Source organism: Podarcis filfolensis (assembly GCF_964270895.1).
Source record: "Podarcis filfolensis genome assembly, chromosome: 5".
Taxonomy (NCBI): domain Eukaryota; kingdom Metazoa; phylum Chordata; class Lepidosauria; order Squamata; family Lacertidae; genus Podarcis; species Podarcis filfolensis.
In genome coordinates, this window is record NC_139608.1 from 24,508,836 (window position 1) to 24,527,071 (window position 18,236).

An 18,236-nucleotide genomic window follows, 5' to 3' on the forward strand; every position below is an offset into this window, starting at 1 on the left:
TCTGTAAACGTGCTGATTTATTACTTCCCAAAGCTCTGCAATACACCATAAAGCAGTAGTCCTCATTACATTGTCCGGCTGAGGATATGACTGGCCATCAACTTGACTGCCAGCATAATCTCTTGGCAAGTTGGCTTGATCTCAGATTCAGGAAGGAAGAACCCATATTTGCCCCTGTCACGAAGCTCAAAGGTGAAGGAATATTTGATACCCTGATTGTAAGCCCAATCATCGGAACAACCAGAGGAAGGATCTGCAAAACAGGACAACAAAGTTAATTGCCGCTAGCCTGCTACAGAGAACACAGCAAGAAAAAAATAGAGGAAAATGTTATTGTTGCTTGTTTATTATTTTATCTTGTTTCTTAGGACTTCTCAATGACATTCAAAATAGGTTTAGAGGATGACCTTTGACGAGCGCAGAATCAAATTAAGCCTTGATCAAAGGTCTATTTACACATGCATGCTCAACACTTGATGACTGTAACACATAAAGCCTTTATATTGCACATTTTTGTATGCTATTTTCACAAGTATTGCAATTTTATGCACACTTTGCCTTAATAGACACCTCTTTTTTGGGTAAACATTACTAGGCTGAAGAACTGTCTTGCAAAATCTGGAAAAGGGCAAATTGTGAAGGATAGTGAATTCGGTAGTTTCACATTAAAATGCAAATGGAATTGATTTTCTATTCCACCTCTCCTTCATAACATAACATGTCAGTCAGGGATAGAGCTTAGAATACTCCATTTATACGTATCCTTTCTCCACACGTCTAAAAGGGTCTCTAGGCCTCCCCCTCCTTGGCTGCCCGGGATCAGGGCAACTTACTTATTTGTGAGGGTGTTATGTACTGAGCTGAATCCTAGAACAATAGGATCCAGAATGCAGCTGTCTGATTGGTCTGCAGGAGCCACCCAATCCAGCTCCAGGTGGAAGTGAATCAGTGACCTGATTGGCCTGCAGGAGCAGCCAATCAGTCTTCTGGAGGAGGTGACTCCGCAGCCTAATTGGCCTACAGGAGCAGCCTGGAATTAACCAATCATGCGGGGCCCATTGTGTAAATAATGTATGTATAGCTAGATGTTTTGGGGAAAGCTTCATTCATTGCTACTATGAGCTGAATAAAGAGCATGAAATTCACACTCGACTCCGAGTACCGTATATTTCAGAGGAGCAAAATTTCAGTATAACAGAATCATCCCCCGGCTGGTTTAGCCAGGCTCTTATTAGGAACAGAGGAGTCCAGAACTGAACTGATAGGTGGAAGCCTTTTCTACACTGATGTTGTTAGGAGAACACAACCTTGTGTGGTGGTGGGGCTCCTATGGCACATGACAGGAAGAAATTCTGTAGGTGGCACTTTTTCCAACACTACATCTGCATGTCGCAGTTTCTATTTTTCTTTCACATGTGTAGTGAAGGAAGCCCTTGCAGTCCTAAACACAATGATTCCGAATGTGTTATGTTTACAGAGAGATGAAGTATTTCAAATACTTACAGATTGTCAGTGCTGATGTCCCATACTTGTATTTTTTACCATACAGGCTGGCTATAGCTTGGGAAGCTTTCTTTGCGAGTTCATTCTGGTTTAAAACAAAACAAAACAAAACAAAACAAAACAAAACAAAACAAAACAAAACAAGCCGTTTGTGGTGGTGGAATATCCTGACAAAAATGGAAATGGGGGCAGAAATTGCTGGTGTTTTCTTATTTGTCCCACATGAACCCATATAACTGTAAAGTGAATGTGGTTTATGTCTTCAAATCTGATGGAAGCCGGTTTGATGGAATGCACATCAAACAGCAGTATTTCTCAATAAACTACAGAATATATATGAATTGTGGGTCTAATGTCATGTGCACACAGCTTCAAACACCAGCTGTGGGAGCACACTAGACCCAGAGTTAATGGTAATCTTAACATTGCCATAGTCTCAAGATGGAACCTTGGAGAGTCAACCATTGTGTGTTCTCTCCCCCCAACAGCCTTGGGTTCAATCCAAAAGATGCAGAATACCCAACTGAACCATTTAATAATAATAATAATAATAATAATAATAATAATAATAATAATTAATACCCCACGCATCTGGCTGGGTTTCCCCAGCCACTCTGGGCAGCTTCCAACAAAACACTAAAATACAATAACCTATTAAACATTAAAAGCTTCCCTAAACAGGGCTGCCTTCAGATGTCTTCTGAATGTCAGGTAGTTGTTTATCTCTTTGACATCTGATGGGAGGGCGTTCCACAGGGCGGGCGCCACTACTGAGAAGGCCCTCTGTCTGGTTCCCTGTAATCTCACTTCTTGCAATGAGGGAACCGCCAGAAGGCCCTCGGTGCTGGACCTCAGTGTCTGGGCAGAACGATGGAGGTGGAGACGCTCCTTCAGGTATACTGGACTGAGGCTGTTTAGGGCTTTTCAAAAGTTTCCTCCTTCATCCCACCCCCAACTTACTTCAGTTACAATCTAAATAAATAGTTGCAGAGAACTCAGAAGCTTGAACATTATTTTGTGACATATTTGGTTGGCCTAATGCAGGCATTGCTCTAATAAGGATCCCCCCACCCCCCACCGTGGTGCCTTTTAGATATTTTTGAACTATAATTCCCATCAACTCAGTCATACTAAGGCTGTCCAAAACTTCTGGAGAGTGCCAGATTAGAGAAGATATTACCAGTTCGGCGTGGTTGGGTGCCTTGTTCAAAGTGTAGCCATAAGGGAACAATATCATCTGAGAGTAGGAATGAATTGACAGATAGGCTTTGATTGAAGAAAGATGGCTGCGGATGAAAGCGGCGACTGCTTTTGTTTCTGGTTCCGACTCTGCTGACGGTCCACAAAAATTTTCAGTACATGGATCTTTAGAAGCATCCACAGCTGTTGGTGAAGAGAACACTTAATTAGCTACAGAAGATCAATATAGGCTTTCCTGAAAATGTTAGAATTGAAAATTTTCCTCCAGTCCAAAATGGATGAAGAATTGATGTAGCATGTTTATTTGATTTAATGAAACTAATTTAACAAAGCTAAGAAGGATGTTATGTGAATTTATATTTGCTGTACAAAATACCCCCCTTTTTTGCCAATGCCAAGATGACTTGGAAACCAAAATATTAAAGTGAGAGGGGAGGAAGTAATGTCCACATAGTGTGGTGTGGCTTCAGAGTTATATTCAAAAAATTTCAAAGGTTTAGTTGCAAGTGTGTGTGTATTTTAAAAAAGAAAGAATACTTACTGCCCCATGCAGCATCAAAGTTTCTGTTGAGGTCAACACCAATACATTTATTGCTGGTTACATTAGAGCGATTCTTTCTCCAACAGCGATCCTAGTCGACAAAACAATTTAGGGACTTCAGACTGATATATGGATCCCTCCCAACCCCCTTAACTAAATGATTAACAGATTGAATTGATTTTGAGCACAAAGCCCCCATGGTTAAAATGAAGACTTTCATATTTAAAACTAGGAAGACAGTGCAATCAAAAATAACGCACTAAATGAATTTGTGTTTGACATTATGATCCTCTCACTGTAGATTCTGTCTCTCAGGCTCCTCATGTGAGCACGTGCTACTCCAATTGTTATGAATTTCCTACAAAGAAGGCATTTTAGTGTAGGTAAGCCACAGCATGAAGGCGAGGTGTGCATCATTTCATGCGACGATCGCACATGATCAAGCAAATGAGATGCATATGCTAGGAAGGAGCAACCTATCAGAGTCTGGTTGGTACATGGTAAATGGAGTCAACTGAGGTACAGGCAGAAAAACAGACCCAGGTTTGGCTGATCTCTGTATGGAATTCATAATATATGAAGCAGAGTGGAGGACGGAGGTAGGCCAGTTCCTTGTTTAACCCTTAGTACGTCTATGTTATGGTTGCTTCTTTATTAATGTCTGTCTGGCTTCCTGATTTGCTCAGAATCTGCTAACTGGTAGCGACCTGGAGCTCATGAGCAGTAAACTGACCTTGAAAAGAAGCTACAGATCTTTGTGCCCTTAGGTAAGGTTACCAGATTTGAAATATACTTGGAGTCGAGTGTGGATTTCATGCTCTTTATTCAGCTCATGGTAGTGAGGAGTGGAAGTTTCCCCAAAATGTCTGCTTTATATACATTATTTACACAATGGGCCCCACGTGATTGGCTAATTCTGGGATTCTCCTGTAGGCCAATCAGGTTGCAGATTCACTTCCACCTGGAGTTGGATTGGGTGGCTCCTGCAGACCAATCAGACTGCTGCATTCTGGATCCTATTGTTCTAGGACCAATCAGCCTGCTGCATTCTGAATCCTATTGTTCTAGGACCAATCAGACTGCTGCATTTTGGATCCTATTCAACTCAGTACTATTCAGCAAGATTTTTTCCCCAATGAATCCGGGGACACTTTTCAACTTCAATGGATTTTGTATGGGGACTGATTTGTAAATCTGGGGACTGGTAACCTTACCTTAGGGGGTCCATCTGCACTATACAGAATTACGAGAACTATAGTTTGGGTGCTGGGAGTTGTTAGGACACTCCCCAGGTGGTATAACAATCCTGTTTCTTACCAGAGCCCTATTGGAATTGCAACTCAGTGAGGGAAATCAGGGTCTCCTGACAACTCTCAACCCCCGTAACAAACTACAGTTCCCTTGATTCTCTGGGGGGAAATCATGACAGTTCAAGGTGGTACGATATTGCTTTGAATCTCTAGGGCACATGAGGCCAGAATTAGGACAGTTGCTCGTGAGCAGGTATGGACTTCATTATATCTTGTTTGCCCTCCTCAAACCATTTTCACTGTACCAACCCACAAGAGCACACAAATATCCCACTTTCATTATACATCAATCCAGAGTTTTTGCCCTTTAAAATCACAGATGAAGATTTAAGTTGCTAAAAGTAGCTTTTGCAAGCAGGAAGATGTGTACCATACCGAAGTCCAACTCCAGATATAGCCATCTATGTTGAGTACGGGAAGGATGTAGAACGTCATGTTGTCCAGCAGATTTGTCATAGCCTTGTCCTTTCCGTAAGTCCTGATGGCCTGGTGATACATTTGAGGGTTTAGAAGTCAGTTTTACTCAAGGATTAAAAGCAAATTACAATGCAATTCTATGTGTACTTACTCAGGAGTAAGTCTCACTCTCCACAGTGAGCCTAACTCCCAGATAAGTGCACATAGGATTGTCGCTGTAGCTCATCATACTGCATGACAACAGATTCTCTGCAGAAGCTAATCTTCATCCTAATCATCGCAGATCACTTTTCTAGAACAATCCCAAAGGCAAAGTGTCAACTTCGTATCTATGGTCGTTTCCAGATCACCTGTTTATTGAGCATTCATCCTGATTTGTTTGCACAAAGTTCTGGAAAGAATATGCAATATTTGCTATCTATTGGGTCTTCATTCCACTTGGTTTGCAAAGCAATAACTTTTAGCAATAGTTGTCCTGCACTTTGCAATGCAGTCTTCCCACCACTATGCTTACTATAAAAAGTCTGATTTTGCAGGGGTTGGGGGCTTGTTGCACAAGCATGCCAAGTCCACTTTAATGGCACAGCCTAAATTTGCTGATATGTGATTGAATCTCACGTGCAAAATAGTGACATTTTGGAAGTGGCCTACGCCATGTTTTGTTAAACCAGACTGGAGCACATTCACAATTTGTTTGCTGGCAGAAAGGAGCCTTTGATTTTTCCCCCTCTTGTGTCTCCTGCTGTGACATTGGTAAGGCTGGAATTGATTATCGCTGTTGGGAGGTGTTGCATAGTAAAGGAAACTTTCTGAGGTTCAGCCGCTAAGACATTGCAGGTAAATAGGACTGATGGTTAACTAACCTCTTTCACAAACCACTGGCAAAATGCAGGTGAAATCCACTCTCTTGCATGAATTCCACAGTCCATGAAGATGGCCTTTTTGCTGTCCTTTTGTTTCCCAACCTGCTTTTGAAACATTTTCCGTGGTTAGGAACAATTTGTAAGCTGCTGGTACATATATGTCTCTCTCTCTCTCTCTCTCTCTCTCTCTCTCTCTCTCTCTCTCTCTGTGTGTGTGTAAAACTACACAGATGTGTCAGTTCCTTTCTGAGAACCTTTCAGAAATGGATTTTCGCTTTTAAGCAATGCTGCAATTGTGTAGCAAACCTTTATAGCTTCCAGGGATACAATCTTACAAACACTTCCTCTTCCTCAAAAAATAAGCCCAGCTGAGCCCTGTAAAACCTGGGTCATAGCCTTGCATAGGATTTGGATACAAGTCTTTTTGTTTTTCTCATTAAAGTAATAGGATATGCTGGAGGAAGGTTGGGGAACCTTTGTCCCTCCAGATGTTGTTGGACTACAAGTCCCATCAGTCTTGACTATTCACCATGCTGGCTGGGGTGGATAGGAGATGTAGTCCAGAAACATTTGGAGGGCTGAAGATTCCCCACCCCTGCTCTTGAGTATCTTTCCCGTTCTTTGAATATTGCTCTGGAAAGAGCGTCATACCTGAAGGATGTACATGGGCCGATTTTCAAAAGTTTTTCCAATCTGAAGGCGGGAAATCAACTTCGGCTTCTTTTCTGCAATTCTGGCAGTCCAAGCAGAAATCTGAATAAAATAAAATATAAATTGTTTAGCTAGCAGCAGATTAAATGCTAGTGATGCACAGATGATTCCTTTTTAATTGGAACTGAAGTTTGTGACACCAGATGACTAAAATATGGAAGGACAGTAGCAGTGGTCTCATACTTTCCAGCACAGGGGTGTCTGAACCCCAGGTGCTTTATGAGTTACTTGTTCATCAACTGTTAATTTTTAGTTGTTGTTTTATATTTTGTATTTGATATACAGTTTGGTTTTTATTGCTGTTTTTATGTAACCTGCCTTGAGATTACTTGATGAATGGCAGGATATACATGGAATGATGATGATGATGATGATGCTAATATCCAAGTACAACACAAAATAAGATCAGGGGTGCAGCTACATACAGAACCCCCCCCCCCGCTATAAATCAGAAATTGAATCATTATAACAAAACAAAAAAAGCTATGTAAAATTGCAAAGAATTGTTTTTGCTCTTCAGCACCATCTGGTGTTGCATGCTTATAATGCAATCAAAGCGCTGGTTTTTTCTTTTTTCTTTACTAATGTATCTGTGTCTCCAGTCCTATCTGAGTGAAACCGGTGCTACTTCTGACTACTGAGAATAATTCCCTTTAAGGTCATCAAACGTATCCTGTACCTTGTGCCATTCATTATATTTCGTGTAACTGTAGCTGGCGGGAGAATTCCTTTCCAGTTGCTTGTCAATCTCTTCTTGCAGGTTTTGAAATAAAATCCTGCATGATACAAAACACCACAAGCAAAATCATGTACTGTCATGCACAGGATCAATACAATATGTAACTTTTATGCATTGTACGACTTGTACTCCTTTTAATATAAAAATGATGGGGCTCATTTTGGCTAAAAGTTGGTCGTGACTCCCATTCCATTGAGAATGATGTGTGACAAACTTTCTCCGTTGGTTTCAATGTCATTTTAGTCACAACTGACTTTAGCTGGACCAGGTCTGTTAAAGCACATGGTTCATCCAATATGATGATGGTATATCTCAGCTCCACAATTTTGATCTCAGTCTCTTTAAAGTTGGACATGCCTGGTTTACCTGATAACAAGCAGCAGTGAAGCTTTTCTAACAGCAGAACAAAACTAAGAACATCTGCTTTCTTGGGGCTATGATTCATTAAGTAATTGTGGAAGAAGAAAAATGTGTGGCATCACCTGTAGGTCAAACTCGACTCATAAATGAGAACTCAAAGGGCAATAATAGGACAACTGCATACTTATATAACTTAAATGTCACTTTAATTGACAAAAAAACCCTGGGAATTTTGACTTGGTGAAGATTCCTCAGTACCTGGAGTGTCAAGGATCCCCTGAGAATGAACATTAAACCAGTTTAAGTATGCAGTGTGGATATGTACACAGATAACCCCACCATTATCTATGAATGGATAAAACTACTATTGACTATTTGTGCCATAGATACTCCATTGGCTCTTAAGAACAGAAGAAGGGCCTGCTAGAATCTACACAGTTTTCCAAATGGCTAGCAGCCAGATGTGACAACTATTTAAGCATCACCCACTCATAATGTAGGCCGTTCTGCTCCAGGAGAGTCTTGGTAGTATTGGACTGTTCTGCACGGACAAGGAAATTCACTTCCATCTGGTTGACTATATGCGATGCCGAGTCTGGATACCAAAAGTCGATCTGCACAGGAAGAAATGTCAAGGAGTCAAGACGGAAGTCAACATGGATGTAGTTTTTTAAAAAATCTCTAGCTTTGCAAAGTAAAATGCCCCAGCATCTTAAAAACTGGCCATATTAAGCTTGTTTGATGGACCTGAAAGATCAGAAATCTTTTATTTGCAGCCAAATTCTAGAATAACTTTAAATTTTCTAATCTGGATTACTGTTACTGCTGCAGGAATACCTGCTCTTTCTGGGTCCATCCATTGCCACATTACCAAAGGGTTTGGACAGTGGTTCCATCTGAAGCTGGAGTTTAATGGTTTCTCCTATCTGCTGCAGAGGAGAAGTGCCATTATGTTCCCAAAGGAAAGTACTATCCTACACAATAGGACAATCTTCTCTCAGAGAATTAAAACCACAAAGGAACAGTGTCTGGAAAAAGCACAGTCTGCAGCTAAAAGATTCATTTTGCATTTACAAGGAAGACCCATCAAAACAAATTTATATGCCAGCCTGTGTTTTCTTGGATTGAAAAGCTAGTATTGAAAACCTGTGTGCTAGGGCTGAGCCTCAAAATAATCCCTTGGTAGGGAAGGGATGGAGGGAAATGTCATCTAGTGATGAGGTTAGACTAGGGTTGTTGTTGTTGTTTAGTCATTTAGTCGTGTCCGACTCTTCGTGACCCCATGGACCAATTCTTGAGAATAATCTTTTGGAGAATATTCTCGAGAATATTCTCGATTAATGAGGTGTGTACATTTAAAGCAGCTGTGTAGATGACATAGAATTTACATTTGTGGAGAATATTCTCCGGAGAATTTTCTAGCAGAGAATATTCTTTGGAGAATATTCTTACCTCACATCATTCGACAAGGGTGATTATATGTTTGGGGTGTTTTTTTGTTCTTATTTGGCTCACAACTGGCAAAGCATGTTTAAAGGCCTTGAGTTGCAAGGGAACAAAAACATTGAAATCATACAACATTTTTGAAGAAAGTCCTATTAAAATGTCAAGGCTTTTAAGACATGTTTACATTTGTCTAGCAAAGCATTTTGGACAGAGGAAAGACGAGTGCAGCAAATTGGCGTAAAGTCAACAAACAGCTATTTTACCACTATATGTGTTGAATGGCTTTGCAAGTGTGGGCCATTTCTCTCCTGCGGTCTCCTTGAAGATATGCTGAGCTCTGAGAAATTTTTGTATGAAAAGATGGGTGTTAAGGCCTTTGCAGTAAATTAATGCCTTTTTTGGAGACTGACAACATTACTCTTTACCCTTTCAAGAGGAATGTGAAGAGAAGAGAACCAGATCTCTAGTCACTTGTTTTCAGAGTCTGCACCAAATGTGCATGTGTGTATATTTGAGGAGGATCAGGTGTGAGGTTCCACTCCTCTACTGTTTTCCACATACTTGGCTGATGGTAGTTCCCTATGCTTGTAGAAGTGTAAGCTTTGTTCACATGTCTGAGGGCTGTAGCTTTTGCAGGATTCCTGAAAATTTGATCAGGATCCTAGGATCATGAGGGTGTACATGGAGAAAGCTCTATGTACAGTAGGGATGAATCTGTCAGTCTAGGGCTCTCTCGATTTCTAATTTTTCAATCTTAAATTCATTTTGCCACATTTTTGCATCACTTTGCATTTTTTTTTAAAAAAAAAATATCGTCACCATTTGGGCCTACATTTCTTCTAATATACAATTTTTTCTATACAATTCTTGCCTAATATAATCCATTTTTGCATGTTATTTTCACCAATAGATGCATATATATGCACATGTTCTTTAATACAGTGGTCCCTCGGGTTAGGAACTTAATTTGTTCTGGAGGTCCATTCTTAACCTGAAACTGTTCTTAACCTGAGGTACCACTTTAGCTAATGGGGTGTCCTGTTGCTGCCACACGATTTCTGTTCTCATCCTGAAGCAAAGTTCTTAACCTGAGGTATTATTTCTGGGTTAGCGGAGTCTGTAACCTGAAGCGTATGTAACCCGAGGTACCACTGTATATTTAGTACACAGTTTTTGTTGGTGAGCAGCATTGCAAAACTTGGAGACATGCAAATTTCAAAGAATACCCAGGTTTCGGATCTGCATATTGTTCTGTTCACGTTAAAATGCAGACTGAACTGAATTGCTCCCCCATCCCTAATGCATAGGCCTTTTGAGGAATTCATGCTATGTCTTGTGAGTGTTTGGTGGCCTCTCTTGTCTCGTTCACAGACACAGCCAGACAGATGTCTCTCTGGTGCAACCCCAGAGACTTTACCACACCACAACAAAATCTGGAAAAGTTGCAAAGAAGAGCAACCAAAACGATCAAGGGGGTTGGACATATTCTCCTATCAAGAAAGACTACAAGGTTTGGGGGTGCAAAAAGGTGAACAAGGAGGGGTGTGGTAAAATTAAGTGTATAGGGAGAATAACTTCTCCCTCTCTCATAATACTAGAATCTGGAGTCATCTAATGAAGATGGATGGAAGGAGCTTTACGACCAACAACAGAAAGTACCATACAGTGCATAGCTAAGCCACAGACTTTGCTTCTTCAGCAACTGGAATAGATTTGGGGAGCGCATGGGGCACATGCAGGAAGAGCAGAGGGGGAAGAAAATCCCATTGCACAAGTGGAAATTCTTGAACTGAAAGGATGCATTATTTGAATACCGCCCAAGGTTGATTTTCTTTTTCTTAACAACAACAACAGCCTTGCTGATTCTTACAGGATATCCAACAATCGAACACTAAACACAAAGGGTGGTGGATTGTGGGGGGAGGGAATCCAAGCTGTAAAAATATCTTACCGGTATTTTGCTTGCCAAGGATTTCAAGAAGCTGACTTGCTTTTCATTCTGCGGCTTCACACGGAACACCTTTGCACTGCAGGACATAAAAGTCAAGGAGTGAGTAGCATGTCAGGATTAATTGAAAGAACTTCTGCTTTCGTCCAGACATGTAGAACGTTGACATGTCTTTTAATCTGGTTTTAGATTCCGATTGATTTTATTTCTTAAAAGTTTCAAATAGTTGTTTTAAAGTTTTTTTAAATGATGTCATTATTTTATTTTACGTTTTTGTAAACGGTTTTTTTTTTTGCAATCAAGCCGTTTATAAATTGAACGATATAAATAAATAAATGATAAATACCTGTCAAAACGCCGAGGACAAGTGATAGCAAAAGCAGTGGCAATCAAGCCCAAAGCCAACAGGGACTTCATGTTTCCTTTCCTCTGCAGCAATCAATGCCTGTCATATTTATTCCTCTGCTTGGTGAGATCAGCTGACTTCCTCAGGGGCATTCATGGGATGATATGAGGTTTCTGTTGTTATGCCTATGTTTGTAGTTAATGCAAGTACAACTCCTGTTAGTGCCTTCAGATTAATTGGGGGAGTGACCCTCCTGGAAACTTTTGTGATCAACATGAGATGCTACATCCAACTGTAATGTTTCTGTACATAATTTGAATGGGGGGGGGAACCTATTGTGGAATCCAGGGGTATATTTTAATTCCATTGGCTTAGATATGGGTTTGTGATATTCAGGAGAAGCCCTACTGATTTTTGAGAGTCTTCTCAGTCTGTACACTAAGGAACGCCTACACTTACATCAACCTGGGCAGCCATTCAGGCTGATCTCCTGGATGGCAACCAGAAGGAGGGTTTTATTCAGTGTTAGCTGGTGTCCATTGAGACTGGAAGCAGGGAAGGCTGGGAGACCAACAATAGGTTGAGTCATAGCCAATGATAGGCAGAGTCAAATAATGCTGGGTTCGAAGGGAAAGACTGAGATGCAGACAGGGAGCACTAGCTAGCAGTGTGCACAGCCCTCTGATCTGCCCTTTGGCCCCAGTCTCAGGGCCACTTCTCAGACCAACCTTCCCTGGGTCAACCTAGGTTCCACCAACCCAGCCCTGGGTTATTTTGGGAGCAGGCCTAATGTTTAATTACAGGTTTTTTAAAATCAATGTTGCATCTCCTTCCTCTTCAACCAAGAGCAGGTGGGTGGTCAAATTCTGCATGGTCCTCATGAATCCCCAGGTTCCCATTTCATTGCATCTTTCCTGCTTCCCATGATAACCCCTGGGCCCCCATTCAATTTGGATTTTAATAGTACCTTCCTCAGGAATGTAATTTTTCAGGACAAAAGCTCTAAAGCAAGCAATTCTTCTTTGCTGTTTTGCCTTTTGTTCACTGGGGGGCAGCCTCCAGGCATGTCGAGGAGTTGGACCCTATGGTGATTTCATTTTAGGTACATTCAAGATTAGGTTTTATGTTTAGTTTAGTCTCATTTCCTCTTTTGTCCACAGAGTCAAATATCTCCCTATCTGTTCCTTTGGTTTTTTGCTGTTGTTATCAGCCACTTATCAATATACTGTACTTTCTAACTGACATTTTCTCCAAACGGTTTGTGGTTACTGCAGAAACTACTCTTCTTTCATCTACAGTGGTACCTCAGGTTACATACGCTTCAGGTTACATATGCTTCAGGTTACAGACTCCGCTAACTCAGAAATAGTACCTCAGGTTAAGAACTTTGCTTCAGGATGAGAACAGAAATTGTGCTCCAGCGGCGGAGCGACAGCGGGAGGCCCCATTAGCTAAAGTGGTGCTTCTGGTTAAGAACAGTTTCAGGTTAAGAACGGACCTCCGGGACGAATTAAGTACTTAACCTGAGGTACCACTGTATTACAACTTTCCCCTTCAAAGGGCTCCACCAAGTTCATGTGGCCACTTGTCCTACTTTAAAGAGGGGTGTCTTCTGTTTGAAAGGCTGTTTGGTCCAAGTCTGGTCAACACTTGGATAGCATGCTGAGCAGGCACACAGGGCACCTGCTTACAACCTTCCTCACTATTTCTATATAAATGATAGTATTTATTTCTAAATGTGTATCTATACATACACATTAGCAAATTTATGATTTTTAGGGCTGCCATACATCTGGGAATCACTCAGCAAAATGGGGTCTGGGTGGATTTTCACTGAATTGGCAAATGTCTAGGAGAACCCAGACATATGGCATGTAGGACGAATTCAGAAGAAATCAAAGGGAAGCCAGAAAGTAGCAACCCTAGATTGTTTTTAAAAAATGCTCTTTTGATTATGCATTTTCTAATTTTTTTGGGTGATGGTGCACCCACCTGTAGTTCCAATGCACTCTCTTTATGTGGTTTTTTAAAAGTAAGATCTGCCCCTAATTGGCCTGAATGCAGTCATGTGACAGCAGTGGGGCTGGTTTAGGATCTAATAGATCCCAGGCCAGCTCAGGGCTTTCCTTTGGGGGCACTTTCAGCAGGGGGAAAGGGAAGTTCTGCACTGGCAGAATGGCACAGGGGTGTGTGCGTGTATTTAAAAAAATGACATTGATTTAAAAAATAATACAAAACATTTTTAAGACCTTGCCTGGCTACTGGTGAGCTCTTTTAAAGATTCATTTATTTATTTCATTAGCCAACTCTATAGAGCACTCCATGACATAAAGCCATTGGAACTGGTGTTCACAGTAAAAACGGAACAAAATGCAGCAATGCAAGCTCCAAGAACAAAATAAAATAAAGAATACTCTAAAACAATAAAACTCTAAAAGCAGTAAAACCATTTCCTCAAATATAAATGGAAATTCCACAAATGTCTTGAATTACACCTCAGGGAAAGCCTTCCTAAACCAAAATGTTTTCAGTAGGTGCCTAAACATCATCAGGTGCCTAAACACCATCAAGCTAGGCAGGTGTCTGATTTCAGATAGTAACTGAGAGCTGAATCTGCAATTCTAAAAGTCTGGTTTCTAGGACAGGCTAAGTGAACCTCAGGATCAAAAGCTACTCTCAGTAGTGCCCCAACTGAAGAGCACAGCTGCTTGGCAGTGATATAGTGGGCAAGGCTATCCCTTAGATACCTTGGTCTCAAGTTGTTTAGGGCTTTAAGTAGTAAAAAGCAGGGCCTTGAACTGTGCCTGGTCGCCATATTGGATTAGTGGATCAAGAGGTTTTAACAATCACTTAATCTAATCACTCAAACAATTAAGGATTTGTAGCCATACTCTCGATATCCAATGTCCACCTAAAATAGGCATGATTACATACATTTACCACAGTTTTGCTATGATGATGTGATAAAGACGATGTCTGACTGCATCCTATGAGAATGAGGATGGTTCAAATCCCTTGTTTATATTTTCTGTCTTTCTCTTTTCTCTTCCTACTTCTGTTGCTTTCCTCCAGTCATTAGGCACAGGCTCAACCCGATCAGTTAAACATCCTGCAAAGAGGGATCTCTTTTTTGTGGATCTGAGCAGATGCCCTGTGGCTCTCTTATCTCACGTTTCTCCCCTTTAGGTATCTTCACAGAGAATGTAGTTGAAACCAATCTCCCAGGAAGACGAGATAAGAATGAGAGGAACTGCGCAGCCCAAGAACCCTCATGCTTTGTTCTGAGTTGTCTCCATCCCAGCCTGAGATATGTTAAATCCCACCAGGAAATTAATTCTCTTTGGATTTTTAATGTGAAAGTTTTTGGTCTGTGCAGGAAGAATGTGAAAAGGCAATTTCTCTTTAAATTGGTACACATATACCTGAGTGTCATAGCAACCGAGGAATGCCTAAGCAACATTCTAAGTGATCATCCATTGCTCATCCTCAAGAAGCTCCAACAGCTAGCTGAATATATAGATGGACAGTAATTTATCAAGTGAGCAAAACCATTTTGTAGGCTTGTGGTCTGTAGCACCCAGCCAAATGGTGAGGAAAACCCCACTACACTTCCACAGTAAATCAGAAACCTGGGGAAGTACTTGCCAGGAAGTTACAAAATGACCATCTTATTAAGTGGCTATGTAGTTGCCAATATCATTTGGCAAGTAGTCACTTGCATGCATTCAGCTCTCTCCCTGGCTGACACTGGATTCAGCTACATTAGTGCAGAAAAAGCACTTTACATGCGTTATAAACACTGATATATCTATATACCTGAAGGAGCATCTCCACCCCCATCATTCAATGACGTCCAGCTCTGAGGGCCTTCTGGTGGTTCCCTCACTGCGAGAAGTGAGGTTACAGGGAACCAGGCCGAGGGCCTTCGTGGTAGTGGTGCCTGCCCTGTGGAATGCCCTCCCAACGGAAGTCAAGGAAATCAACAACTATCTGACTTTCAGAAGACATCTGAAGGCAGCCCTTTTTAGGGAAGTTTTTAATGTTTGATGTTTTATTGTGTTTTTAATATTCTGTTGGGAGCTGCCCAGAGTGGCTGGGGAAACCCAGCCAGATGGACGGGGTATACCGTATTTTTCGCTCTATAGGACGCACTTTTTCCCCTCCAAAAATGAAGGGGAAATGTGTGTGCGTCCTATGGAGCGAATGCAGGCTCCCTGGCTTCAGCGATAGCAAGGCAAAGCCTCCGAAGCCTGCGCTCCGGAGGCTTTGCGTTGCTTCCGCTGAAGCCAGGAGAGTCTGCTCTTTGAGGCTGGCAGTGGGGAAAGCAGCGCTTCCCCCATCGCCAGCCCCAGAGATTGGGGGGCAGCCGGAAGGCGTGCGACGCCTTCCCGCTACTCTCCAACCCGGGTTTGAGGCTGGCGGTGGGGAAAGCAGCGCTTCCCCCATCGCCAGCCCCAGAGATTGGGGGGCAACGGGAAGGCAGCGATGCCTTCCCGCTACTCTCCAACCCGGGTTTGAGGCTGGCGGTGGGGAAAGCAGCGCTTCCCCCATCGCCAGCCCCAGAGATTGGGGGGCAGCGGGAAGGCGTGCGACGCCTTCCCGCTACTCTCCAACCCTCCTGTGGGCTTTTGGGGGAGATGGGGGAATTCCCCCACCTCCCGCAAAAGCAGGCAAAAGCCGCGCACTCTTTAAAGGGGCTCCGTGGCTTCTGCTGGCTTTTCTAGGAGGTGGGGGAATTCCCCCACCTCGCAGAAAAGCCTGCAAGAGCCGTGCAGCCTTTAAAGAGCGCACAGCTCTTGGGGGCTTTTCCCCAAGGAGGGAGAAGGGACTGACTGGCCGAGTCCATCCCTTCTCCCTCCTGTGGGCTTTTGCGGGAGATGGGGGAATTCCCCCACCTCCCGCAAAAGCAGGCAAAAGCCGTGCGCTCTTTAAAGGAGCTCCACGACTTTGCTGGCTTTTCTAGGAATTCCCCCACCTCCTAGAAAAGCCCGCAGGAGCCGCACAGCCTTTAAAGAGCGAGCGGTTCTTGGGGGCTTTTCCCCAAGGAGGGAGAAGGGACTGACGGGCCGTTTCAGTCCCTTCTCCCTCCTGGTCGAAAAGCCCGCAGGAGTCACGCGGGGCTCCTGTGGGCTTTTGCGGGAGGTGGGGGAATTCTGCCACCTCCCGCAAAAGCAGGGAGAAGGTCTTGGAGTAGTGCACAGGCTGCGTGCAGCCTGTCCACTGCTCCCAGAGCTGCGGGGGGGGGGGGAATTCATATTTTTTCCTTGATTTCCCCCCCTGAAAACTAGGTGCTTCCTATGGTCCGGTGCGTCCAATCGTGCGAAAAATACGGTAAATAAAAAAATATTATTGTTATTATTATTATTATTATTATGACACCAGATGGCACTGTGGAATCCCATCTTTCACCAATGTGATTTCCCATTATGAAGTTTACAACACGTTTTTTTCTGAAACGCTTTTTTGATGTGTCTAGATCCAGCCATTCTTTGTACAAATTGTACAGCGTCTGCAAGAGGTTACCAAAAACACAGACTTTTTGAGGACTTTCATTTTAAATTTCACGGAGAGCAAAAGCGGTCATAGTGGTGAAAATTAGATCCATATGCTTGAATTAACTGGGGACGCAATACAGATCTACACAGATATACAACCTGAGTATAGGGGCTCACAGCATTAACACCCCAACAGATCTTGTTTCCTCATTAGTGTTCCAGGGAAGTCCATAGCTCTTGGGAGCAGCACAAAGCCAAAACTCTCACACAAAGCCCCCCACACCACCATGGCCTATTGTTTTCCCAGGATGATGTCACATCCAGTCAGGTGAAGTGGGAAAAGGCCCACCCATTTGTCCCTATGACAATCTCTAAGCTCATGTAAATGGCAGTGTTTCACTGGCCAACCAATATCATTACCTTAACAAAGGAAGTGGTTGGGCAGGTTTCCTCTCATAGATTCTAAGTCAAGCACACAGGACCACAGGTTTGTGCAGACTGCTCTCCCTAAAATCATGGCTTGGGACACACCCATGCAACAGCTCCCTTCACTGCTGGTTCAGTATAAAAGCCATACATCACCAGAAGCTATAACATGCCAGGCTGTGTCTTGAACCTGCAGGTATCCAGCAGCAACTCTCGGGAGCCTTATGTTCCATGCCACCAGCACTCAGGTATACTTCTGAAGGCCAGATAGATGAGGTCTTAGAGATCAAGGCTGCACTTTTAGCCTTAAAGGACCTTCCTTTGTTTTCATACTGTTATTTGACTCTACAAGCCAATCAGCACACCCCAAGCCCTATAAAATCCTCAAGGACAAGCTAGTTTAATAGTCCAAGCAATTTTTGTGTGTGCTAAGAGTTACTTTGCTTCTGCTCCTGATTACTAGCCCAACGTTGACTATCTTTTTCTACCTTGCTCTTTCATTCCTACCTGCCCTTGACCATCTGCTTCTGGTCCTTTCACTATTGGTGCTTGTGACAGAAACAGACTTTACTCCAGCTGTGGCATGTCCCAGTGCAGAATCAGTCCTCAAAGAAATTGGCTAACCCTGGGTTAGACCATTGGTCAATTTAGGCCATTACACTGACCATGACTGGTAGTGACAGGGCCAGCCCACCCATGAGGCAAGATAAGGCAACTGCCTCAGCCAGCAGGATCCAGAGGGGCAGAGGATCTGGCCCCCAAGGATTGTACTGTCAGCTGCCGCCGCCATAGTGACAGTGATGGTTGTGGCACACTCCTTGAAGATGAGATCTGCCACCTCCTTGGCAGCCCTCTCCAATGCCACCTCTACAGTGGCCTCTCAGGGAAGAGGAGGTTGCTGCTGGTTTCCTCCCACCCCCAGGGAGGAGAT

The 18,236-nt window shown here is 42.9% G+C and overlaps 1 protein-coding gene across 3 annotated transcripts; it reads right to left on the reverse strand.

Moving 5' to 3' along the window:
- On the reverse strand, positions 1-17,946 carry LOC310762400 (mast cell carboxypeptidase A-like). 3 transcript variants are annotated; one of them, XM_083613464.1, is made up of 12 exons: positions 17,813-17,946; positions 11,385-11,569; positions 11,042-11,117; positions 8,134-8,258; positions 7,225-7,321; positions 6,486-6,587; positions 5,835-5,936; positions 4,930-5,040; positions 3,245-3,335; positions 2,684-2,886; positions 1,504-1,588; positions 1-253 (listed from the first exon to the last, which is right to left on the reverse strand). In XM_083613464.1, the coding sequence occupies exons 2-12, from the start codon at positions 11,453-11,455 to the stop codon at positions 66-68; spliced, it is 1,251 nt and encodes a 416-aa protein (XP_083469590.1). In that variant the 5' UTR covers positions 11,456-11,569; positions 17,813-17,946; the 3' UTR covers positions 1-65. The 3 variants fall into 3 exon arrangements, with proteins under 3 accessions (XP_083469590.1, XP_083469588.1, XP_083469589.1); XM_083613462.1 differs by lacking the exon at positions 17,813-17,946 and adding an exon at positions 17,039-17,180; XM_083613463.1 differs by lacking the exon at positions 17,813-17,946 and adding an exon at positions 14,319-14,803.
- Between the last annotated feature and the right edge of the window lie 290 nt (positions 17,947-18,236).

Bases quoted from the DNA above. Each gene is read 5' to 3' on its own strand.
- LOC310762400 (XM_083613464.1), bottom strand. From the start codon at position 11,455: ATGAAGTCCCTGTTGGCTTTGGGCTTGATTGCCACTGCTTTTGCTATC. The intron at 8,259-11,041 runs GTAAGATATTTT...CTTCCTGTGCAG, and splicing joins CCTTGGCAAGCAAAATACCG to ATCGACTTTTGGTATCCAGA. The intron at 5,041-5,834 runs GTTAGTTAACCA...ATGTATCACCAG, and splicing joins GCCAGTGGTTTGTGAAAGAG to GCCATCAGGACTTACGGAAA.